The sequence below is a fragment of the Pyrus communis genome, chromosome 10 (assembly GCF_041283825.1).
Source record: "Pyrus communis isolate YQ-2024b chromosome 10, ASM4128382v1, whole genome shotgun sequence".
Taxonomy (NCBI): domain Eukaryota; kingdom Viridiplantae; phylum Streptophyta; class Magnoliopsida; order Rosales; family Rosaceae; genus Pyrus; species Pyrus communis.
In genome coordinates, this window is record NC_142574.1 from 16,057,406 (window position 1) to 16,082,514 (window position 25,109).

At 38.6% G+C, this 25,109-nt stretch overlaps 3 protein-coding genes across 4 annotated transcripts; 2 read left to right on the forward strand and 1 right to left on the reverse strand.

Annotated features, from left to right (window-relative positions):
* Nucleotides 1-249: 249 nt before the first annotated feature.
* Nucleotides 250-1,930, forward strand: LOC137730152 (mogroside I-E synthase). Its single transcript, XM_068469218.2, has 2 exons — nt 250-945; nt 1,066-1,930. Exons 1-2 carry the CDS (start codon nt 289-291, stop codon nt 1,789-1,791), a joined length of 1,383 nt encoding a protein of 460 aa, XP_068325319.2. The 5' UTR covers nt 250-288; the 3' UTR covers nt 1,792-1,930.
* Nucleotides 1,931-4,214: 2,284 nt separating this feature from the next.
* LOC137730161 (mogroside I-E synthase-like) lies at nt 4,215-5,858 on the reverse strand. Its single transcript, XM_068469223.2, has 2 exons — nt 5,163-5,858; nt 4,215-5,042 (listed from the first exon to the last, which is right to left on the reverse strand). The coding sequence occupies exons 1-2, from the start codon at nt 5,817-5,819 to the stop codon at nt 4,320-4,322; spliced, it is 1,380 nt and encodes a 459-aa protein (XP_068325324.2). The 5' UTR covers nt 5,820-5,858; the 3' UTR covers nt 4,215-4,319.
* Nucleotides 5,859-21,373: 15,515 nt separating this feature from the next.
* On the forward strand, nt 21,374-23,976 carry LOC137729820 (ATP phosphoribosyltransferase regulatory subunit). 2 transcript variants are annotated; one of them, XM_068468864.2, is made up of 5 exons: nt 21,387-21,713; nt 21,784-22,029; nt 22,159-22,224; nt 22,508-22,649; nt 23,391-23,529. In XM_068468864.2, the coding sequence occupies exons 1-4, from the start codon at nt 21,537-21,539 to the stop codon at nt 22,610-22,612; spliced, it is 594 nt and encodes a 197-aa protein (XP_068324965.2). In that variant the 5' UTR covers nt 21,387-21,536; the 3' UTR covers nt 22,613-22,649; nt 23,391-23,529. The 2 variants fall into 2 exon arrangements, with proteins under 2 accessions (XP_068324964.2, XP_068324965.2); XM_068468863.2 differs by lacking the exon at nt 22,508-22,649 and having other exon boundaries at nt 21,374-21,713; nt 23,391-23,976.
* The last annotated feature ends 1,133 nt before the right edge of the window (nt 23,977-25,109 follow it).

Below are 25,109 nucleotides of genomic sequence, written 5' to 3' on the forward strand. Positions count from 1 at the left end.
CTCTTTTTGGACCTTTTAATATGCATCAAAGAGATGTATCCAGATTTTGACAAAAAAAAAAAAAGAAAAAAAAGAAGAGACGTATCCAAATTGCTTTGGTTCAAAACTAAGAACCTTCCAAATTATCCTATGTGTAAAAATGTGGCTTGCCTGCCAAGGAATCAACATTTGCAGTTTCGTGGACCGATTGTGCACTACATCTTGCTACTCCTATATAATTGGCTTCTACATTTTCACCTAAATATTCAAACACATTTCCGTGCAAAGCTTCAAATTTTGGAGCAGAAAATGGAGAAAGGACAGCTGAGAGCCTACAAAGCTCACTGCTTGATCTTACCCTATCCGAGCCAAGGCCACATTAATCCGATGCTCCAATTTGCCAAGCTTCTAGATCACAAAGAAGTGAGAGTCACACTCGTGACGACTCGCTTTCTCTACAAGACAATGCACAGCTCAGGATCGAGTTGCGCAGCTTGGGAGACCATCTCCGATGGCTTCGATGATACTGGGAAAGGGGACACAGAAATAGACATGTATTTGGAGAGGTTCCGGCAAGTGGGGTCAAAACATTTGGGCAAGCTTCTTGAGAAGCTTTCGAATTCAGGTTCCCCCGTGGATTGTGTTGTCTATGATGCATTCATGCCTTGGCCTTTGGATGTTGCCAAGAAGCTTGGAATAGCGGGGGCAGTTTTCTTCACTCAGTCTTGTGCCGTTGACAATGTCTACTACCATGTCTACAGAGGGCTGTTGAAGCTTCCTCTTGCTGATGGTCAGTCTCAAATTTTGCTTCCCGGGTTGCCTGCGCTTGATCCTTTGGACTTGCCATCGCTTTTTTCGGATTGTGGATCTTACCCAGCTGCCTACAGAGTGCTTGTGGGTCAGTTCTCGAATGTCGACAAAGCTGATTGGGTCCTGTGCAACACATTTTATGACTTGGAAGTACAAGTGAGTACATTGTGAAGTTCTCTCACTCATTTTTAGTCACAGTTCCATAGCTTTGATTTGATTAATTTTTAATTAGTTCAAGTATAAATTAATCTAATTGCTATTAATTTTTCTGCTTAGGTGGTGGATTGGATGGCTAAGCTTTGGCGATTGAGGACCGTTGGACCAACTATACCGTCCAACTACTTGAATAAGCGACTCAAAGATGACAAAGAATACAGTGTCAACCTCTTCAAATCAGACAATGATGCATGCATAAAATGGCTAAACGAGAGGCCAAAAGGTTCCGTAGCTTATGTATCGTTTGGCAGCCTAGCAAAACTCGAAGATGAACAAATGGAGGAGCTGGCTTGGGGCTTGAGGAAGAGCAAAAGTAGTTTCTTATGGGTGGTTAGAGAATCAGAAGCAACCAAGGTCCCAAAAGGGTTTATCGAGGAGACATCCGAGAAGGGTTTAGTGGTTTCGTGGTGCCCCCAAATGGAGGTTTTGGCTCACGAGGCGGTTGGATGCTTCGTCACACATTGCGGTTGGAACTCGACTTTGGAGGCATTGAGTTTGGGGGTTCCGATGGTGGCATTGCCACAGCGGAGTGACCAGCATACGAATGCCAAGTACATTATGGATGTGTGGGAAGTAGGGGTTAGAGCTCCAACTGATGAGAAGGGGGTTGTAAGACAAGCAGTAGTAAAACAATGTATAAGTGAAGTAATGGAGGGGGAGAGAGGGAAGGAAATACAGAAGAACGCTGCGAAATGGAAAGAATTGGCCCGTACAGCCGTGGATGAAGGCGGAAGCTCTGACAAAAACATTGACGAGTTTATTGCAAAACTGCAGACCCAAAGCTAGTGATGAAACCTAACCCCTGTCCCCATCTTTCCCTAGTATTTTTGTTGGTTTTGTTTATAGAATAGTAAAGTTTATGTCTTTTCTTCTTTATGTATTTTTTTTATCATTTTTTCTTGTATTATGAGAAGTTTAGTTTATATCCTCCTGCTTCAGTGTGCCTTTTTTTTCTTTATCAATAAAATTCTCCTCATATTGTCAAAATTATTCTAAAAAAAAAAGCTAGTGATGAAGTCCAACAAAATCGAATTGAATAATTATCTTGGTTTGTAGCAAAAGAATCGAATATTTGTGTTGGTCCAACTCGACCTTTGGTCTCAACTTATGTAAGAGTTGCACTAAAATCATCTCCTAATCGAGCTGGTCAAAGAATCATGGGACCATAGGCTAAAAGATATCTTTTTTCACATAGAGATTTGGGTCAAAATACCATAAGACCTACCGGGTTAAAATCCAGCCATACTTAGCCAGCCACCTCCCTCTCCAACGCATTCCTGCCATTCTTCTTCCCCAAAGCCCAACCTTCCTTCTTCCCCATACCCAGCCTTCCTTCTTCCCCAAACCCCCAACAAAGATGTCTTTGTCTAATTAACTTAGAGAATTAATTAAAGAAAAAGAATGATCCCCAAACCCCATGTTACCCTGCCTTGCTTCTTCTCCCAAACCCATGTTACCCAGATTTCCTTCTTCTCCAAAACCTAGCCTTCCTTCTTCCCCCGCTGGAACTCTTCTATTTACGGCTATCAATTTGTTTACGCAGATTGCGAAATCCACAAAATCATCAATACGGTTCTCATCGATTGTGATTTAACCATACTTTTTACGAATTTAATAGTAGTTGAGAGTTGTAGAGAGAGAATAAAAAGAGTTCGGAGAAAGAAAGGGAGGGCCGACGGGCGGCAGCCATGGCTGCGCAATTATTTGCTTTTTCCTTTATTTTTTTAATTTTTATTTTGTAAGAGTTAAATATATGTTTAGTCCAACTGTTAATTAATTGTGCAGATGTCAGATTTTGAGGGAAGTATCACGGATGACGTGGTGATACAGTACTATTGTATAATTTTTCCACATCTTCAAATGATATTCAAAATATGTCCAGAAATTTTACTTTAATATGATAATTTAATTTAATTAACTAATAAAATTAAAGAACAAACTTAAAATAATAAATTATTGAAAGAGTTCCTTTCGGTTGGAGATGATGTATAAATATGGTCTGACACTGTTCACTAAAAAATAATTTCTTACAAAGCTATAATCTGGACAATGATTAAACATAGTCCATTCGATTGAAGATGACCTAATAGGCTATCTTATCGAAATTTATCTTACATTAGAGACATGTATTTCAAATATTTACGCGGAAAAATGGGATATGTGCATGTGGTGTGATCTTGTCTATTAGTTACAACCTGTTTGGGCCCGACCGATTTTACATAATCGATTCGGCATTAGATGGACAAAATATTTGAATCGCTCCTAGGATAAAGATGTTTTTATTAAATTTTATGATAATTATTCTGATTAAAGATATCCAGTTATTATCTATCAGAGTAGTTATCTTGGAGTTTAATTAAATCAACAAATAGATTTTTTTTATCCAAACAAGATTGTAGTTGGATTCCATCTTGTCATATGGCCTTCATGCATGGTTACGGGTGAATATATCAACATGGGGTTTGCTTAGAGTTGTTGGATGCATGGTCTTCATGCATGCATTGGATATGTGTCTGCAATGTGTGGGGCATATAGGCATTGAGAAAAACAAGATGATTGTTTTGGATGTGAAAAGAACCGTGTGTGACCATCCAACAAATTCAATGACGTGAAAACAAGGTGATTATTCCAACTTTGACTTATCTTTACCCCATCATTGATGTGAAAACTTAACATGGGGTTTGGGGATCATTCTTTTTCTTTAATTAATTCTCTAAGTTAATTAGACAAAGACGTCTTTGTTGGGGGTTTGGGGAAGAAGGAAGGCTGGGTATGGGGAAGAAGGAAGGTTGGGTTTTGGGGAAGAAGAATGGCAGGAATACGGCTGGCTAAGTATGGCTGGATTTGAACCCGGTAGGTCCCATGGTATTTTGACTCAAATCTCTATTAGAGATGGATTTTATGTAAAAAAAAAAAAAAAAATCTTTTAGCCTATGGTCCCATGATTCTATGACCGGCTCGATTAGGATATGATTTTAGTGCAACTCTTACATAAGTTGAGACCTAAGGTTGAGTTGGACCAACACATATATTCGATTCTTTTGCTACAAACCAAGATAATTATTCAATTCGATTTTGTTGGACTTCATCACTAGCTTTTTTTTTTTTAGAATAATTTCGACAATACGAGAAAAATTTTATTGATAACGAAAAAAAGATACACTTAAGCAGGAGGATATAAACCAAACTCCTCATAATACAAGAAAAAATAATAAAAAAATACATAAACAAGAGAAGAGATAAACTCTACTATTCTAGAAACAAAAACAACAAAAATACAAGGGAAAGATGGGTACAGGGGTCAGGTTTCATCACTAGCTTTGCGTCTGCAGTTTTGCAATAAACTCGTCAATGTTTTTGTCAGAGCTTCCACCTTCATCCACAGCTTTACGGGCCAATTCTTTCCATTTCGCAGCGTTCTTCTGTATTTCCTTTCCTCTCTCCCCCTCCGTTACTTCACTTATACATTGTTTTACTACTACTTGTCTTACAACTCCCTTCTCATCAGTTGGAGCTCTAACCCCTACTTCCCACACATCCATAATGTACTTGGCATTCGTACACTGGTCACTCCACTGTGGCAATGCCACCATCGGAACCCCCAAACTCAACGCCTCCAAAGTCGAGTTCCAACCGCAATGTGTGACGAAGCATCCAACCGCCTCGTGAGCCAAAACCTCCATTTGGGGGCACCACGAAACCACTAAACCCTTCTCGGATGTCTCCTCGATAAACCCTTTTGGGACCTTGGTTGCTTCTGATTCTCTAACCACCCATAAGAAACTACTTTTGCTCCTCCTCAAGCCCCAAGCCAGCTCCTCCATTTGTTCATCTTCGAGTTTTGCTAGGCTGCCAAACGATACATAAGCTACAGAACCTTTTGGCCTCTCGTTTAGCCATTTTATGCATGCATCATTGTCTGATTTGAAGAGGTTGACACTGTATTCTTTGTCATCTTTGAGTCGCTTATAGTAGTTGGACGGTATAGTTGGTCCAACGGTCCTCAATCGCCAAAGCTTAGCCATCCAATCCACCACCTAAGCAGAAAAATTAATAACAATTAGATTATTTTATACTTGAACTAATTAAAAATTAATCAAATCAAAGCTATGGAACTGTGACTAAAAATGAGTGAGAGAACTTCACAATGTACTCACTTGTACTTCCAAGTCATAAAACGTGTTGCACAGGACCCAATCAGCTTTGTCGACATTCGAGAACTGACCCACAAGCACTCTGTAGGCAGCTGGGTAAGATCCACAATCCGAAACAAACGATGGCAGGTCCAAAGGATTAAGCGCTGGCAACCCGGGAAGCAAAATTTGAGACTGACCATCAGCAAGAGGAAGCTTCAACAGCCCTCTGTGGACATGGTAGTAGACATTGTCAACGGCACAAGACTGAGTGAAGAAAACTGCCCCCGCTATTCCAAGCTTCTTGGCAACATCCAAAGGCCAAGGCATGAATGCATCATAGACAACACAATCCACGGGGGACCCTGAATTCGAAAGCTTCTCAAGAAGCTTGCCCAAATGTTTTGACCCCACTTGCCGGAACCTCTCCAAATAGATGTCTATTTTTGTGTCCCCTTTCCCAGTATCATCGAAGCCATCGGAGATGGTCTCCCAAGCTGCGCAACTCGATCCTGAGCTGTGCATTGTCTTGTAGAGAAAGCGAGTCGTCACGAGTGTGACTCTCACTCCTTTGTGATCTAGAAGCTTGGCAAATTGGAGCATCGGATTAATGTGGCCTTGGCTCGGAAAGGGTAAGATCAAGCAGTGAGCTTTGTAGGCTCTCAGCTGTCCTTTCTCCATTTTCTGCTCCAAAATTTGAAGCTTTGCACGGAAATGTGTTTGAATATTTAGGTGAAAATGTAGAAGCCAATTATATAGGAGGAGGAAGATGTAGTGCACAATCGGTCCACGAAACTGCAGATGTTGATTCCTTGGCAGGCAAGTCACATTTTTAGATATAGGATAATTTGGAAGGTTCTTAGTTTTGAACCAAAGTAAATTGGATACGTCTCTTCTTTTTTCTTTTTTTTTTTTTGTCAAAATTTGGATACGTCTCTTTGATGCATATTAAAAGGTCCAAAAAGAGAAATATGGTTCTTGAAAACCTATTCAAATCAAGCAAAAGAAAAGTTTTGTACTCGTTGCCAATAAAATAAGTTATTGTGAATACTATTTTTCATCAACTAGGTGCCTTTTCTAGTTTTGATTTTTGGTTTTCTTTTGTTTTATCTTAATTCTGTTTCTTAGTTTTGCTTTGATTTGTTCAATCTAATGACTAAAGAAAAGAATGGCATGGAGAGAGAGAGAGAGAGAGAGAGAGAGAGAGAGAGAGAGAGAGAGAGAGAGAGAGAGAGAGAGAGAGAGAGAGAGAGAGAGAGAGATGTATTGAAACCATTTTTCAAATATAATTGTTTTAGTCTTTGGGGGTTAACGTTTTATATAGTGCCAAAAATGTAAACCAATAACATAAACAATCATTTCAAATTAAGCAAGTGAAGATGTTGATTGATCAATAAAGAAACAGGAATTTCTCCTAGGACCATGTTCATTGACCAAAAAACGTAAGCACGTAGACTTAAAAGAGAATAGCGGAATAGCACATAAGAGCATCTACTATTCAAGATGCAAAAGAGATGCTGAGCCGGTTTAAAATTGCTTTTGGAATGACTAAAAACGCTTTCATTTGCATTTGGCCGAAAAACAAAGAAGTGCTTTTAGCTCATAGAAGCGCTATTTCTAAAGAAGTACTTATAAAAAATATAGCATCATAAATATAAACACACGCAAAATATCAAATCCAAAATTTACATCTCCAATTAAGTTCATCTCACAGGAGCAATAACAACATTCACATTTTTCACATCAAGAGTAGGGAGATAGTCTTGCTGACTAAGAATTAGACACAAAACAATGTCGGATGCACATAGAGCCACTTGGTAGAATTAGACACAAAACAATGTTGGATGCACTTAGAGCCACTTGGTTCCACATTCTTTAATTTTCGTGCTAAGGCTTCCTCACGAGTTACAATTGTAAAGAAAGAATTATTGAGGACAGGAGATGGGGGATTTTCGAATGTTAAAGATGCCAAGACTTGAAGTTGGTAAGAGAGTGAGAATAAATGGTGGTTTTTGTGTGTAATTACTAGATATTATGTCAACATAATATCTTGCAATCAATTAGGAAATTAATTAGAAAATTAATTAATTAATTAGGAAATTAATCGATTAATTTAGGTAATTAATCATATTTTGAATGAAAAATTGAAAGTTACCTTGTGGGGAGGATTTGACAAGGATAGATGAAATAGGTTTTGAATAAAAACCTATTTTGATCACTTTTGACCTTGATTGTGCCATGATTGTCTGCTGCTTGCGCGTAAAAGTTCCGATGTGCCTCGAGGGTAATATTGTTTTTTTTCACCCTAAAAGTACACGTATCGCCTTCATAATTTTCTTGATTATCTTTTACTCCACAAATGACCCATAACTGCTGGGCTGCTCGCCGAAAAGGGCAGCAGCTGTAGAGATCTCTAGCTTTGATGCAGATTCTCATTTGGACTTGGAATTAGATTCTTCTAGGAAAAGGAAATAAATTGCCTCCGAAGCCTATTTAAGCCTACCTTAAGTAGGGGATTAAATCAACTTCGGAGGGCAATTATTTGTCCCTACATGAAAGAGAGAAAACTAGAGGATATTTGTTCTCCCTCCCTTAGCACTCTTCTTTGCTTGCCCATGCAAAGAACCGTCTTCCGTTTATTTTGGGTAGTGCTGTCACGGGGCAGCCATTGAGGTGGTGCGGCATATCGGCTGACAGAGGCCAGGAGTTGGCTTGGCATAGACCAAGGAGGTGGTGTGGCAGGGGCCATCGCTTATGTTGCTCGGCTTGACTGAAGCAAAGGACTGGCTCGGCATGGACCGAGGAATTGCCTTGGGCTGCCTTGTCTGTGCTGCTTGCCAAAAATGAGGAAACTGCTTGAGTTTAATTTCTCAACTGCCTTAGATGGAGCAGTCAAAGATGGAGCTGCCAAGATCAGAGTTATTAAAGATGAGGTATCGGATGAGCGAATTATTGAGTGCAAAGTTGTTGCTACCCCTTGACCATTCGATGCCTAGTTGATCTTCAAGCATTCGGTCTTTTGAGCTATATGGCATACTCGCATTAGAGAGCTTACCCATATGGGTGTCGGAGAATTGGTTTACCCTCTCGCACTGGAGAGCAATTAATTTATCCTCTTGCACTGGAAAGCATACCCAAATGGGTGTTGGGGAATTGGATTACCCTCTCGCACTGGAAAGCTTACCTAGATGGGTATTGGGGGATTGGTTTACCCCATCTCGCACTAGAGAGCAATTAGTCTACCCTCTCGTACTGGAGAGCTTACCCAGATGGATGTCGAGGGATTAGTTTACCCTCTTGCACTAAAGAGCATGGAAGTCGTTGTCATGAGTTCAGCTGAGGAAAGCTGGACTGCTAGACAACTGAAATAATCCTCGGCCAGTGAGGTCTTGTTTGACGATCTGCTTGAGACTTCGAGTTTCTTGTGGAACTAACATAAGTTCAGACTTTCTTCAAATATTGTGCCATCGTTAGATGTTTCATCATGTGCCCTTCTGAGGCTTGGTTGGTGATCAGCTGAGAATCTGAATAAATTGCAAGCTTCTTCATCGCTAAGTCTTTCGCTAGCAGAGGCTGCTAATAAAGACTTATGTTCTACTTCATCGTTGAATGCTTTGAAATTTGAAGTGTCATGGGCTTGGTTAGCACGATGAGGAGCTTTAGGGCAAGATTGACAAGGCTGGTAGCTGTGGTGCAAGATCAACATGGTTAGGAGCCATGGTGATATATATCTCGGTGAGACTTTTTAAAATCACTGGAGTTGAGTACCACTCCTTGTAGTTATGTGCAATGAAGTTGTTATGATTGATTAAGCAAGTTGTTGCTTAACAGGTGGTACAACTTCAAGTTCTTCAAAACCAGTGGAAACAATCTTCTCTTACTGACTTCTTTGTTGTTCCACTTCCATGTCACTTCCTCACTAAAGATGAAATCTCTACTAACTAGTTTGCCAGTTAGTGAGTTGTAGAGCTTGTATGCCTTGGAATTTTCACTATAGCCCACAAATACACAATTATCACCTCGATCATCGACCCTTCTCCTTTTGGCTTCTGGAACTTGAGCATATGCAACACACCTAAAAAACTCTTATGTGTGCAACATTCAGTTTGTATCCATTCCAAGCTTCTTGTGGTGTTATCTTCTTGACACTCTTTGTTGGACATAGATTCAACAAATAAATCGAACAAGCTACAACATATGCCCACAATTCTTTTGGCAAACCGTTCTCCTTAAGCATGGACCTTGTCATGTCAAGGATGGTTCGATTCTTTCTCTTGGTTGTCCCATTTTATTATGGGGTATAGGCAGTAGTAAGTTGATGCCTAATTCCTTACTCCTTGCAGTATGCTTGGAAAACGTTGGAGGTGTATTCTCCACCTCGATCTAATCTCACAACCACAAACTTGTGGTTGCTTTCAGCATCTGTGAATGCCTTAAACTCCTTGAAAATGCTTAAGGCAACCAATTTCTCCTCAAGAAAATAAACCCACGTCTTTTTATTAAAATCATCAATGAAAGTAATAAAATATCTATTACCTCCATAGGACATGGGATCTAACAGACCATATATATTCGTCTGCACCAACTGCAGTGGTGCCTTTGCTCTACATTCTTCACTATTATGAAATGAGAGCCGTGCTTGCTTGCCAAACACATAACCTTCACATACTTGGCTTGTGGCTTCAATCTGGGGTAAACCACGATCCATTCCTCCACTTGACAACAACTTTAGGCCCTTAAAATGAAGATGGCCAAACTGAAGATGCCATTTCCATGACTCATCTTCCATCACATCGATGTTGAAACTTCTAATCTTTATGTTCAAATTCAACGGTAACATTCGGTTCTTTGACATTCAAATACATCCAATAAGCTTTCTCCTTGTATTCCTGATAGTAAGAAGCATATTCTCTATATGTATAATGTATCATTTCTGGAGCAGTTGACCAATACTTAGAATGTTGCTCTCCATAACTAGTATGTAGTAGGTATCGGAAATGTATCATTCTCTACCATCCTTCTAGATGATCTTGATTTTCTCACCTTCAATTGGCATCTTTGAGGAGTCACTAAGACTCATAGATGCATAGGCCTCATCTTTGAGTTCAGCAAAAAACTCCTTATTCCGACACATGTGGTTACTTGCACCAGAATCCAAATACCACTTGACTCTACCATGTTAACATGTTCACCATGTTTATATGAACATTTCATGGCATGGCATAATGTTCATATTCCTTGCAGCTGTGGCACTGGATATGTGCATTTCCTCGAGCAGATCTCTACTCTAAGACTAACCTCAATTTTGTGCATAGCCTTGACCTCTTCCTTGACCTCATCTTTGGCTACGATTGGATGAACTCCCACGACGTGAGTTCCACTGTCCGCAACCTTCATTTGGTTTGCCAATATTCAACTTTGACTCCAAAGCTTGCTCTAACATTGTGGTGCTTGCATTCTTCTGAATGCATTGTTCGTGAGATAGGAGGGATCTTAGCAGTTCCTCTACACTTATCGTCTCCAAATCCTTGGATTCTTCAATGGCAGTCACCACATGCTCAAAGTTGGATGTGAGGGATTGAAGGATTTTCTCCATAACACAAACATTGTCAAGCTTTTCGCCATTCCTTTTCATTTAATTCACGATTGCAAGTAGTCGAGAGTAGTAGTCCGAAAATTTTCTCCCTATTTCATATGAGCAACCTCAAAATATGCTCTTAATAATTGAAACTGGACTATTTTTACTCGATCTACTCCTTTGTAAATTATGCTCAGAGTGTCCTAAACTTGCTTGCTGGTTGTTACTTCTGCAACCTTCTCAAACGTTGAATCTTCTAATCCTTGACATAGAAGATACAATGTTTTCTTGTCCTTAATTCGTATGTCCTTGAAAGTGTTCTTTTGATATGCAGTGTAAGCGGTTTCTTGCTCAATAGTGGGTTCAACATACCCAATATTGACAACTTGCCATTGCTCATGTGATCTAAACAATGCTTTGAATTGGATGCACCATCTTTCATAATTTTCTTTCTTCAATGTGGGAACCTAGAGCTGCACCAAGTTGGACGCCATAACTGTTGCACTTGCCAAAATAGAGTTCTAGCTCCGATACTAATTTTTGGTATTTAAAGTTTAACTCAACACTGAAATATATGGGTGATGAGTTTACAAACTATCACACTTACAATTCACTCACTTTGAAACTAAATCGACAGAAAGAAAGAAGCAGCAAGTCTTAGAGAAAGAAAAAAAAATACTCTGATATATTAGAAAAGTTTACAACTCTTATTGCTGGAATAGGGATGTCTACACTCTCTCTTATAGAGATTTTACAAAACGTACTACAACATAGCATTAAATGTTATCCAAGTAAAGTCAAATATAGCTGTTGTTTAAAATCAAGAGTAATGCTAGGTAGATAAAATTTGCAAACTAAATGATTTGATTGTAGATGATTGAATTATAAATTAAGTGTCGATTAACGTGCTTTTTTTTTTTTTTTTTGCGACACATTATTTGGTTTAAAAAATTTGGTCTACCTAGCATTACACAAAATCAAACAAGGCAGTTACACATTCAAAGATAAACACATGTTGTTGAGGAAAAAAAAGGAAAGTTGTGCAGACAACCATTTCACCAATATGTAACTATTGGCATTTATTTTGCTTTGAACTTCCAACAGGAGCTTTATCTCTTGAACTTGTCGAGTGGTCTATGACACGCCCTGATCCCGATGTTCAGGGGGACAGCGGGATGGCCACGTGCTGGCCGACACCCGAGGGTGACGCAAACTGTTTAATGAATGCATATGCCATGAACATGTGAAACATGCATATAAATTTCGCGCAAACTACACAATGTAATATTCAAATATAAGCCTTACTAAAATAATATAATAATATTTAGCTGTCAAATAAAAAGATAGTGATAATGCATGACATGTTCAGAGCATACATCTAATTCAGAATACAACTGGAGGTGTGACAGAAAGTGTTATTACAAGTAGTGTCAAAAACAAAGAAGATGACACGTTATCAGTGGTAGGGAAATGCCTCGTAGCTCGAATCGTATGCCTCGTTCCTATGTCCTGAGATGGCGCAAAACAAAACATGAGTGGACCAAGTTGACATTTAAATAATATTGAAACAATTATTCAACGTACTAACCCCCAAAGTGTATGAAAACTCATAGCATAATATGTAATAGGTTTTCCGAAAACCCTAACATGCCATAAAACCTCTCATAAAACATATATCGTATATAATGAGCTAAATAGTGGTATTAAGATCGCCCGAAGGCACATACCAAACACCCGGCCGAAGCCAATAATAATATCTTCCAACTGTAGCCATCTACCAATGCATGGCCGAAGCCAATATAAGTGTCATCGCCCATAGGCAGAACAGTGACCACTAGATAAGCACAAAAATCATTGAACATAATATTTCCAAACATAATACATATATCTTATCGGAGCTCAGTAGCTCAAACATGATATCTTAAAACATTTTCGTAGTATATAGTCATCCATCATATATACTGCAAAGAACATGAAATTTGATAAAGTATGGTATTCCAAAATATTCTCAGTAAAGCATGATATCTCATAAAGTGTAAATGATCAGGTGTATGGTAAGCATACATCAAGGTTTATGGTGGTGAGCAAAAATGCTCCATGCCTTCAATATTGGGTACATTTTTGCTCACCCACACTAACTATAGGTTTTTCTCACCAACCCTTCCAATGCTTAAAGCCTAATTTTTCTAATTTTTTTCTCCTCTAATTAATAGGACAGATAATCCAACTTTTACTCATTTACTCCCATATTTATTCTTTCTTCTTCTTATATTTTACTAAACTTAAAACTATTATTTTTTAATACAAATAGACAACTGTGCACGTGACTTACCCCGACCTGGAATATCCATTAGGACCCCAAATCGAGGCGTGCTGGCCGACACCAGGAAGGTGACGAAGCCATAAAGTGTGATAATGTAAAAAATGTGAAAACATTAAAATCTTAAAATGCCTAAGCACACGAGTGCGCGTTGAGCGGGTCTGGACCCATTTCACGCGTGATACAGAGCATAGGTATAGTATAGTAAGGTAAGATAATGATTATACCATCAAAAGAAGCCACCTGTACTGGGAAGTGCTATAAATCCTCGTCAATACGGAAACTCTGCTGCTAGTACCTGGAGGAGTGCATAGATAGAAAATGTGAGTGAGTGATCGAAACAAGGATTTTCAAAATCATTTTCCATTATAAAAGGTAGTAACCCCTCGCCGTAAGACCTATATAGTTTCCAACAAATCATACTACATAAGAGTATGAAATCAAAAGTATACTAATAGTAAACCCGAATATATACAACTATCCAGCATCTCAGTAGCAATACAAATAATCACGTGCTTAATAAACCATACTAGCATGCAAGTCAGAATCACATATGGTGACCTGTACAGCTGTATACATATCACATCAACCAATACTAACACATAAGTCGAAGTCACCTATCGTGACCTGTCCGACTTATCTGTATCTCATCAATCAATGCTAGTCAATAGCTCAATAACATGCTAGCCAATAACCCATCAACATGCTAACCAATAGCTCAATATTATGCTAGCCAATAACTCAATAATATGCTAGCCAATAGCTCATCTACCAAATCCTGCACACGAGTCGGAACCACCTAAAGTGTTCTGTACGACAGACTGGGTGTAAATAAATACGCTCAAGTGCTACGATCATGTGAAGGCTATGTGAAGTATCGCAAGTCACCTACGAGTGGGAACCACCTAAAGTGGTCTGTACGACAGGTTGGCACCTACCTTAGATCCAAGGTGAATGTGTGGTGCGGGAGGTGAACGATCACGTGAAGGCTAGGCCTTGGCCACGAGCGGGAGCACTAACACCGAGGTGCAGGATTATGAGCTCTAACATATCTCAATACAATCGTACTCACTACCATCATTACCATCAAAGTGTACATACCTGAATCTTACTTGAGCGTCCGCAACATCATTTGGCACTTCAAAGCATTCGCAATAATTAGATTCAGGTAATATATGTATGAATATGGCATAATACAATCTAAACCCAACATTTCGTAGTGCTTCCAAATATAAATAATATTATCAGATATATAAATATATATACAAATGGCATGAAATGCATAACTGTAACACCCCATTCCCGAACGATTTACTTTCAAGAATAATCATCAGTGATAAGTCCAAATAGGCACTAATTAAATTAACTATCACTACTTACCTTTCCTTACCTCAATTTCTTGATTCTTCACATCTAATTTATGACCAACATTAGTTATACCAAAACCTAAGGTTAAATCTCATATTTTTCACCACTCTCCCTGACACTGCTCAATTCCACAAGCAAGGCTATTGTCTCAATTATTTAATCTCATTTATTGTCTGGATGCATCTAACGTCTCGTTAAACTGCCTACGTACCCTAAACAGGGATCAAGCCATTTGTAGTTCACAGTAGTCCTCCAAAGCAATAACAAAAATTATATGAAATTCAATTTGTAAACGTTTGTGGAATTATCAGTCATATATATACGATAAAAGGAAAAGACCCACTCACTGGTATATGGAAAGGTCGTAGCCCTCTAGCCTCGAGTGACTGTGCTTGTCCTCAGAATAGGTCTCACCTATATGCGAAACAACTATATAAACGTCAATTTAACGCACATAACCCAAAACTAGGTAATAACTTTTCATACATTGCTCAAATGGGGTGTTTGAATATACCAACGTGATCTACTCCTGGCACGCGTGTGGAACCCTAATGCCGTTAGGGAATATTCCAAGGAATATTCTGTTAAAACCCTAACAGAAGTTAATGGCCGTTACCTGACACCATTAGAATATTCCGTTAACTCTGACGGAATATTCGCCTACTTCTCCGGTGAGCCTTGCCGGTCACCGCCGTCTGCAACTCGAATTATTGCCGGAAACTGGAAAAACTTCAAAACTTCATATCTTCTTCATTTCTCAACCAAATTCCATGAAATTTGTACCAAAATAAAGCTTACAACGAGTAGAACAAAGCCTTACCACTTTCAAGCCCTGAAATTCACGGAATCTCGCTAGAGAAACCTTGATATTCCGGCCAAACCTGCAACTTACTGAACTTGGGCTTCCCGACGTCCAAATTCTTCCAAAATGCTTCTTCGAGCTTCATGAGAGTGTCCTAAAGCTCACTATAACCTTAGAATCCTCATAAACCTTCGTATTTACGTATGCATGAATAGTACCTTGAACTAGGATCTCAAGTTCTCGAGTTTTCGAGGGTTTCAAGTCCAACCAACACCACCAATCGACTCCTGAGCTCGAAAAGACTCCAAAAACACCAACAATAAACATGATCCGTGCCAAAAATGGTTGGAGGGAAGTTTATCTGTACAGTTTGACGGAAATGGAAGGAAAATCCAAGAGAGAAGAGAAAGAGAGAGAAGTCCACAGGTTGGTTTGATGTGTGTGTGGGTGTGTGGTCCTAGTTGAGTCAACAATCCAAAAGAACAACAAAACAATACCCCACAACAACTAACAACCAAGGGCGAAATCGTCATTTCACACCTACGGTACAAATAATTCGGGACGGGCTGTCACAGCATGCATCTTTTTTTTTTTTTTTTTTTTGAATAAACGATATTATCTACAGCTGTGCACGCATCTTTTGAGTTTTTCATTCTTCTTATCAAAACTTACACCAACAAATTGATGGACTTGCTATTTTTCCCTAACTACAAAAAGGTATGCAGCTCCCTTTTATTTGCTTTTTAGGATTATTATAGGGTGTCAATATATATGCTTTTTACGATTATTATATGGTGTCAATTTAATTCAATATTAACTAATTTGATGCTTATATAGATGGAACACCAGAATGATGAGTTTCATACTCCATCTTCCAGTGATGCCAAAGAACCAGTTGATTGTATACACTAGGATTCAGATTCCGAGACCTTTGAAGTCTTGGGTCAAAATGAAGAAAAAGAAGAATTTACAAGCAATGTTCGTGATATTTTCGTTGGAGATGACTTTTGATAATGAGGATGACATATATACTACTACAATGCATATGGTAGATGACACACCCTAATCCGGAATGTTCACCTAGACTCTGAATCGAGTTGTGCTAGCCGACACCCAGAGGGTGACGAAGCCATAAAGTGTAGTGATGTGGAAAATATGGACAAATTTAAACCTAAAAGTGCCTAAATGCAAAAGTGCGCTTGTGAGTAGGAATGAACTCATTTCACACGTGATATCAAAGTATAAGTAAAGTACAGTAAGGTAGGATAAGAATCGTGCCAATGAAGGTAACCGCTTATACCAAGATTTGCCAAGAATCCTCGTCAATATGGAAGTACAGTTGCTAAAACCTGGAGGGGCAAAAAACAAGGGTGACTGGGCCTGAAAATAAAGTTTTATAAAAACCTTTCTGAAAACTTTATAACCCCTCGCCGTAAAACAAGTATAGTTTCCAAAATATACATACTACGTATAGTAAGACAATATCTACCTTAGCCTGCAAAATCTCAAGAAATCAATACGGCATAACATTTCGTAAATAAGTGCATGACGTCCGTAAATGGTATAATCTCCCAGTAGCAAACATATCATAATGAGTGCTCATCGACACATTACTGACACACGAGTTCATGCAGAGGTATTCTGACATAAACAGGACTGGGTGTAACAATAATATATGCTCTAGTATTACAATCACGTGAAGACTGGCGTTGTGCGCAACACATACAAATCGGAGTTGCCTATTGCAACTTGTACGACAGGATTGGCACCTACAATGGATCCAAATTGAGTGTACGGTGTGATGTGCACATACACGTGAAAGCCTGACCCTGGTTCGCGCAAGTACTAACACTGGTGCAGCAAACGATGAGCATATAGCATAAATGTAGTCATGCCACAGTGACTCAACAACTCTAGTCAACATCACATTATTCATGAACATAAATATAATTAAGGCATCCTTATAGTAAGCTTGCCTGAGTATCACGTAGGATTATTTCATACTTTCCAACAATAAGGCATTTCTTATAAACATTAATTTAATCACGGCAATCACATAGAGAATTTATTAATAATTGTATATATGGAAACTAACCAATATATATATATATAAAGAAAAGACACACTCACAGATAATGTGGTCGAGTCGAAGCCGTTTGAACTAAGAAAGGTGGAGTCACCGATTATAATCGCACCTAAGCATAATATTATGACCCATTAGTAAAACTCCACTAAGACAATTAAATTTGGGGAAACAGAGTGTGGATTTGGAATCTAGGGCTTCGACAAATTTTACAAAAAGTCAACCGAGCCGCCCCGGCAGTCAACTACATTAGAACTTTGAAATTTCACTAAATGGATGCCACAAATAGACTCAAGGCGTCGAAATTAGCCTAAGAGGGTTTCCGAAAAAAATTTGAAAAAACCAACATAAGGAATATTCCTTGGCTAATTTCGACGCCAATGCAGAAATAGGTCTGGGCCGAATCTGGCCCACAAATCTGGGCTTAGGTCATGGGCCAGGTTTTGGGCTTAAGGCCCCTTCTTTTTTCCTCAGTGTAAGTCCTAGTTTTTTGGCTAAGAACTCGTATATCTCGTCAGAGCAACCCAGTTAGCAACTGTGATGGAGCTCGCCAGAGTAGCGAGATGTTTGTGTAAGGGTGGTGTCTTGGTGGTTCATAGGAAAAAGGACGAAAGAGATGAGGGTGCGGGAGAGATGAGAGAGAAAGAGTATGTGTGAGTGATTAACAAATGGGAGAATGACCCGAGGATGAGGGGGACTCGAGAGAGGTGAAGGAATGAAGCGTGGGCCCCACATGTCTCAAAACCAATACAAAACATTATAATAACAAAGGGAGTAGTTTATCTAGAATAATGAATTTACCAAAATGCCCTAGTACTTCGTAAGTTCATAAATTCTCCGTCGTAGCTCCCAATTCGATTATGTCTGCACCCACGTGTTCGTAACGTTGAGTACTTCAAGAATACGGTAAAATAATACCTTGTACGCGTCACGAAATGATAGTCAATGAAAGCCAACGATCTCGCCTTTTAGGGCATTTTCATCAATTCACTCATTTAAAATTAATAAAATTGTAAAATTAGGGACGGGTTGTCACGGTATAAGTGTTGGATTTAGGGTGAGAAAACAGAGAGAACAAAGATAGGTTAGGTGTACAAAAGAAAAAACAATTTTGTTGTTCTTATGAAGGTTTTTATAAAAAAAGAAAATTCTAAAAAAGAGAGAGAACTCCAAAAAAAAAAAAAAAAAAAAAAAAAAAAAAAAAAAAAAAAAAAAAAAAAGAGAAAAAACAAGTTGTGGCTGCAAGACAATGCTTGAAATCAAACTTAATTTAGAAAGGAAGTTTGTTGTGACAAACTTTGTTGCTGAACATATTCATGTTCTTATCCTGGCATCAAATTCCCATTTATTGAGGCCATAATGATTAATAGAGCCTTCTCAAGCAAAAATTGATAGAACAAATGCATTCTGCAAAACTACAGCCATCTTAAGTCTTCTCATACTTTTCAGGAGGGTCTCAAAAACTAAATTTGATTATGTGTGATTGTAACAATTTGATAATGAGAAAGCGCATCGAGGTTCTTAAAAAAGGCAACTCAGAATGTTTGCTTGAATATTTTAAGAAAAAGCAAAATGAAGACAAGTCATTCTTCTATTCTCTTTGAACAAATGAGTAAAAATAGGATTTTCTTTCCTATTAATTAGCAGAAAAAATTTAAAAAAAATTAGGCTTAACTAGGGTTAGTGTGGATTACATGTGGCAATCATTGGAAGGGGTGGTGAGCATACGCTATAGTTAGTGTGGGTGAGCAAAAACGCATAATTTTTTTTAATCCTTTGTTTTATTTTATTTTATTTTTGTTTAGGTCTTCCTGGCGTTTTATAAATGAATAAATTTATCATGAAAATTTCATTAAAAAGTGTGTGGGAAAATAAGAATGATGGGTGTAGGGTTAGGCACGGGCTAGGTAGAAGGATTTTGAGTTTGGAAACCAGACCTAATCCGGCCCGTTTCAAACAGGGCGGGTCCATGGGTCCAATTACTTTTTTTTTTTGTTTTTTCAGTTTTGGGCATACTGCACTGTTTTTTGTCTTCGTACAATAGTGTCCGTCAAGGAATTGACGTCTAAGTAAGTATAATCACTACCATAATTGGTCTGCCCTTGTGACGGCTTCCCATACCTATGAGCAGCACTACTTGGAACCCTATCATCTTGCGGTGACGAATCGAGCCAGTACCTGCCTCCATAAACTTTATCTTCTGAATCAGTGGTACTGTCATTATCAGAAGCAAATAGACTACCATCCCTATCAGCTGGTTAGTATGGCATTGGAGGGCAAGTGTCCACTTCTAAATTCAGACTGAGGGGGGAGTCCAAACCCCCTGCCACCACTACCACTACTAATGTGCATAATTGGATCAATCATAGGCCGCAAATTAGAACTCAAAAATGGCACTTCCTCCTTTTGATTAAGTAACAAAACCCATAAATCCAAATTTTAGAATTAAGGACAAAATTTTCTGACTTTGAAGCACACATGCAAACAATGGCAAAACCCACCTAAAAAATCACCCAAAATCAAAACCCATATCACAAAATTTTCCTAAACCCCTTAAAAACCCAGAAAAACTGAAATTAAATTTCCATATAAAACCATTAGGAAACCCAAATCAAAACCAATTTGGGTTTTTTGAAAATTGGAAGCAAAATCGCAGCATTGGGCTCACCAACCTCAAGTTATTGGCGTCGATACAATCCAGCATCACCTGGTACAAAACCATGCTGACTTTAGGGATTAGATCTGCGCTGGCTCGATCTCTGCCTACAAGGAGACCCAAAATCCAGCAAAGCCAAAGCAAAAGAGGACCGAGACGATGGTGGCGATGGTGGTCGTAACTTTCAAGTCGCCAAAAAGAAGGAGACAAAGATGAAGTCATTTCGAGGGCTTGAGTCGGTGAATTGGTGGTGATGTGCAGAGGCTTGAATGAATGTGAGAGAGATGATAGAGAAGAGTAAGTCTGAAATCCAATAGTGGAGTTAAATTCAATCTAATCTAACGCTAGCTATGGTCTAGATCGAGGCCCCGCTGGCACATTTTTTAGGTCTGCTCCACCCCACCTCGCCATTTCCTTCGCCCCGCCCCATTCTGTGTACATAAATTTTGGACCCACCCCATACCCCTGAATCGCTAGAACCCGCCCCGAAGCCCCGATCCACAAGTCCAGGACCCATTTAACCATCCCTAGGTGGGTGGATATATCACCACTCTAAGGAATGAACTGTTATGATTCAAACAAACTACACAATCAACCAACCGTAATAATTTAATATCAAAATTGCCATCCACGAATGTGGAATCTAAAAACTCTCTATCTCACTTACAAGTTAGTCTGGAAAATCTTCCTGAAAATCCTAAACCAAACCAAAAAATTCCCAATCCCAAACCAATAATATCGAAATTTTCGGGATCCATCCAGAACCTTTCCGTATGGAAATCGGGATTTCATATTCAATGGTTCGAGAATTACGTGATGAACCGAAATATATATATATATATGTATATATATTTTGGTTGCATGTATGTTGAATTTAAATAGTTTGGTAGTAGACTAAATTAGAAATAGAAGTATGAAATTAAGTAGTTTGGAACATTGGAACGTCAATTTGACTTGTTATATATGAATTAGTATGTAAATTGGTATGAAATTTCAAATTGGCATGAGGTAAAAAACCTAAAATTCAATTCATATGAAATTGGGCAACAAAATTTTAGACCAAAATCCCAAATTTTAGCCCATATCCCACAAATCTGAAATTTCAACCCAAAAGCCTAAAAAGCCGAAACCCAAAATCCAGTTCCTATCCATCCCAAAATACCGAAAACATTACGAGATTTCCGAAAATTGGAAATACCGAAATTTTGGTTTGGAATTAGTCTTTAAATTTTCATCCCGAAAATATTTAATTTGAGATTCAGGATCCTATTTTGGTTTGGATCCCATTCCGAACCATCCCTACCTACAAGTGGAGGGTAATGTGGCCACTCTAAGTTTGATTGTTCGAAGGGTAAATAGGGTTTTTTAATTTGTCAAATAATAGATTTGTTAGTTAGATATTAAATTAGGAATCAACGGAATTCAGCCGTAGCGGGCAACGCTTCACTCTACCATAGTGATAAGGAGCCTGCAAGCGCAAATAAGGTTTAGACTGTTCCCCCTTCAGTGCAACCAATCTCCAACTAACCAGCCACTGCAACTCTCAGCTACCTTTTGACCTTCAGCTCCTCCTCCTCCTCCTTTCTCCGCCATGCCGTTATCGGCGACTCTCTCTTCCCCCTCACTCTCTTATTTCCCCCAAGCACACCACCACCACCAACAACAACTCCATCTCCCTCACACTCTCAATCCATACCTCAAACCTAAAACACTGACACTTCAATTTCAATGCCCCCAAGCCTCCAGACGACCCCCAAATTACTCTCAGGTCCTCTATCTCTTCCACTCCTCTCTCTCTGCAATTCTAATCAACTAACCCTTCGGACTTCATTTCACAGGGCGGCAGTGCCGATAGTCTCGCCGACGACCCCTGCAATTGGGGCCGTTCGATCAACTCCGAGGTCGATAGGCGCTATGATTTCGAAGACGACGATAACGACAACGAAGATGACGAGGACGATGAAGAAGAAGACCGGAGTTTGGATTTGTTGGTGAGATTTGTTCAGAATGTGTTCAAAAAGGTGTCCAGGCGAGCCAGGAGGGCCGTCCGATCGGTTCTCCCCGTCTCAATTCCCACCAATTTGGTAATCATTCGATCATAATTTTGGCTTCTATTAACTTATTTTTTTACCCAGATTTTATTGTCTGAAAAATGGGATCTTTGCACCTGATTTTGTTAATTAATTTTTTTTTGGCTTGAATTATATATTTAGGTGGGATTTTCTGTTAATGGAGTGCTAATGCTAGCATTCTTATGGGTCTTGAAGGCATTTCTTGAGGTAATTATATTTTTTGTATTTTTATTTTTGTGTATACAAACTTCCATGTATTTGGTTATCAATATGCTCCTATTGGTTTTATTTTCCATATGAGTTATTGAAGATAAATTGCCTGTTCTAGAGTCTTGTTACCGGTTGTTTTAGCGGTTTCCCGGGATGTTTAGGTTCGCAAGTCCTGGGTATAAAGTGGTTTTAGTTTTATTGATCATTCTACATAAAGGGTTGGTGGCATTACGCATCTTTTTTTGCTTTGATCAACAGTTTATGAAACTTGTGGTGTTAGTTTAAGGGAATGAAGTATCAAAACTCGAAAACACAGACGTATATGTTGCCCATGAGGTTTTTCGTCAACGCCAGTTTCAGAAAAGGGGCGTTGTTTATAGCATGAATGACCACAAGTTTGTCGAGTTGCTGGACATGAACAGGTCATGGTTCTTTCCAACTATGAATAAATCTCATGTAAATCAAATCAAATTCATACTAGTAATGGATAGAAGAAAAAAGGATATAAATAAGTCATTATCTCCGCTGTTGCTGTTCATTGGATGGTAGCTTTGCAACATACATGAGAATAATTGAACAGCTTAGGTGATTTAGGAACTTAGTTGAAAGCTCAGTTTCAGATGCGAAGATCGGCTCTTTGTCAATGCTGATTCATCTGAAAGGAAAACTCAGTAGGCAAGGTGTAATAGGGAGAGCGGCCCACAATTCATGGGCATACCAACATTCCCACTTACTCAAAGTAGCCCAAGCTGCAGACTGCAGTTTCTTACGCAGCATTTTCTGATAATAAGCTCTAGAACAATGGTTTTTTCAAAAGCTTGATCTTTTGGTGAAGCACTGAATTTTCAGTGTTTAGAAAGGCCTTCGACAGATTGAAAATTTTACAATTATTAAACTGGCAAGATAGAGAGAAATTTAGGACTTCAATGGTTGTTTACGTATAAGCTTTTCAAATCACCGCATTGTTATAGATGATGTTCTTATTGAGGGCTCTCACATGTGAGGTCGTACTCAGAATTACATTAAAAAAACAGCAATCAAAAACTTATATTAGCATTTGCATTGGAGATTAGTATATTTGTTTTTGGTGATGATTATTATGCGCTACCTGAATGATTTCCTAATAAAATCTTGAACTTTCATTGTGTTCGTGTTAAATCCAGGTAGTTTGCACCCTTGGAAGTCTAGTGTTCTTAAGCATCTTACTCATCCGTGGGATCTGGACTGGAGTAGCCTATTATCAAGATAACCGCAATCAGAAGTACCAGAATTTTGAAGACGACAACCGTCCATGGACCGGCGCACAGCCTGTAACCTGATACTTACCATTCAGAGAGACCTGCTGAATTATAATTTCACACCAGAATAGGAGTATACAATAAAGTAGGAACACTTGACAAATCAAAGGGATGATGAGAAGATAGCATAAAAATTTGTTTTCCCATAACCATTTGTTCTGGCCTTCAAGGAGTTATACATATGATGCATCTTCCTGCCTGAACAGATTAACAAGATATTCTTGCACTTGTATTATACACAGGTACAACAACGCCTTATCTCACTAAGTGAGGTCAACTGTATGAATCTTAGAATGTCATTGAGCTCCGTTTTGTGTCAAGTCTTTCGTTAGATCCAAGTACTCCAAGTCTTTTTTTAGAGTCTATTTTCAATCTTCCTTTATCTCTTTGGCCCTGAGCTTTTGTCTTGTAATCGTATATATTCAGTCAAAATTCAAAATTTCCATTGTAAGCGTTGTTTCGTTTTCGTCAATTGAACTTAGGACTTCCTCTAGTAAACTGGAGTCTCGATGCTGTTGAACCAAATAGTGAAAATTTTAGGGAAATTATCTATAATAGAAGGATTTCAAACTTTGGTTGCTGAAATAGAAAGACATGAACGGCGTGGTAGTGAAAGAGTGAAATGTCTGAAGTACAACATGGATATCACAGATGTAGTAGAAATTTTATTTAAACCCATAAATTATCTATTTACACCTAACTTTCAACTTTGTAAGGCAAACTTTTTAAAACAAAAATCTCCCTGCCACGATTTCTCCATCTCTTCTTTCTTGAAATGATGTAGAATTCCAAATGTTAGCAAATGACCATTGACTAATATTATTTTCCAAAAGAAGAATTATTTGCAGAGAAAAATTGTTGTAATGGCCTTTTAATTTTAACTTAATTGGAGTAATAGTCTCTCAACTAACAATCTGTGACTATTGGCCGGTTAACTCATCAAAACGTTCAGCTATGATCTTTTTTGTCAACTCCGTTAGAACTTTTATCAAAATAAGTCACGTGCCATATATGCGAGGCTAAATTAAGGAGCAAATATGGAAAACCAAATGAGAAAAATCGTAGCAATGATCCCTCAACTTTTAACCCAATTGGAGCAATGGTTACTCAATTTTAACCCAATTGTTGCAATGATCCTTCCAACATAGCTCATTTTAACAGAATTCTAACGAAGTTAATGAAAATGACCACATTTGCACATTTTGATGAGTTAAGGGACCAATGGTTATGGATTTTAGTTGAAGGACCATTACTCTAATTGATCAAAGTTGAGAGACAATTTCTACAATTTTCTCTAATTTGCAATCAAATAACTAATAGGTTATATATATATATATATATATATATACACACAATACCACCGGGTTCCGACTCGGACTCTGACGCTTCTGATGCAGGGTCTCAGCCTCCCGCCAATTGGGCTGATCAAGTGGACCTTCAAGATGCTCAAGATCCGTTTGATTATTGAACTGCATTATTTGCCCATGTGATTGTGTCAGCCCAACAACATCATCAGCAGTAGCTGCTATCATCTCTTCCGCAAAAGACAAGACATTATTCTTCAATAGTGAAAAACAAAAAGGT

Bases quoted from the DNA above. Each gene is read 5' to 3' on its own strand.
- LOC137730152 (XM_068469218.2), top strand. From the start codon at position 289: ATGGAGAAAGGACAGCTGAGAGCCTACAAAGCTCACTGCTTGATCTTA. The intron at 946-1,065 runs GTGAGTACATTG...TTTTCTGCTTAG, and splicing joins TTTATGACTTGGAAGTACAA to GTGGTGGATTGGATGGCTAA.
- LOC137730161 (XM_068469223.2), bottom strand. From the start codon at position 5,819: ATGGAGAAAGGACAGCTGAGAGCCTACAAAGCTCACTGCTTGATCTTA. The intron at 5,043-5,162 runs GTGAGTACATTG...TTTTCTGCTTAG, and splicing joins TTTATGACTTGGAAGTACAA to GTGGTGGATTGGATGGCTAA.
- LOC137729820 (XM_068468863.2), top strand. From the start codon at position 21,537: ATGCCGTTATCGGCGACTCTCTCTTCCCCCTCACTCTCTTATTTCCCC. The intron at 21,714-21,783 runs GTCCTCTATCTC...TTCATTTCACAG, and splicing joins GACCCCCAAATTACTCTCAG to GGCGGCAGTGCCGATAGTCT. The intron at 22,225-23,390 runs GTAATTATATTT...TGTTAAATCCAG, and splicing joins TCTTGAAGGCATTTCTTGAG to GTAGTTTGCACCCTTGGAAG.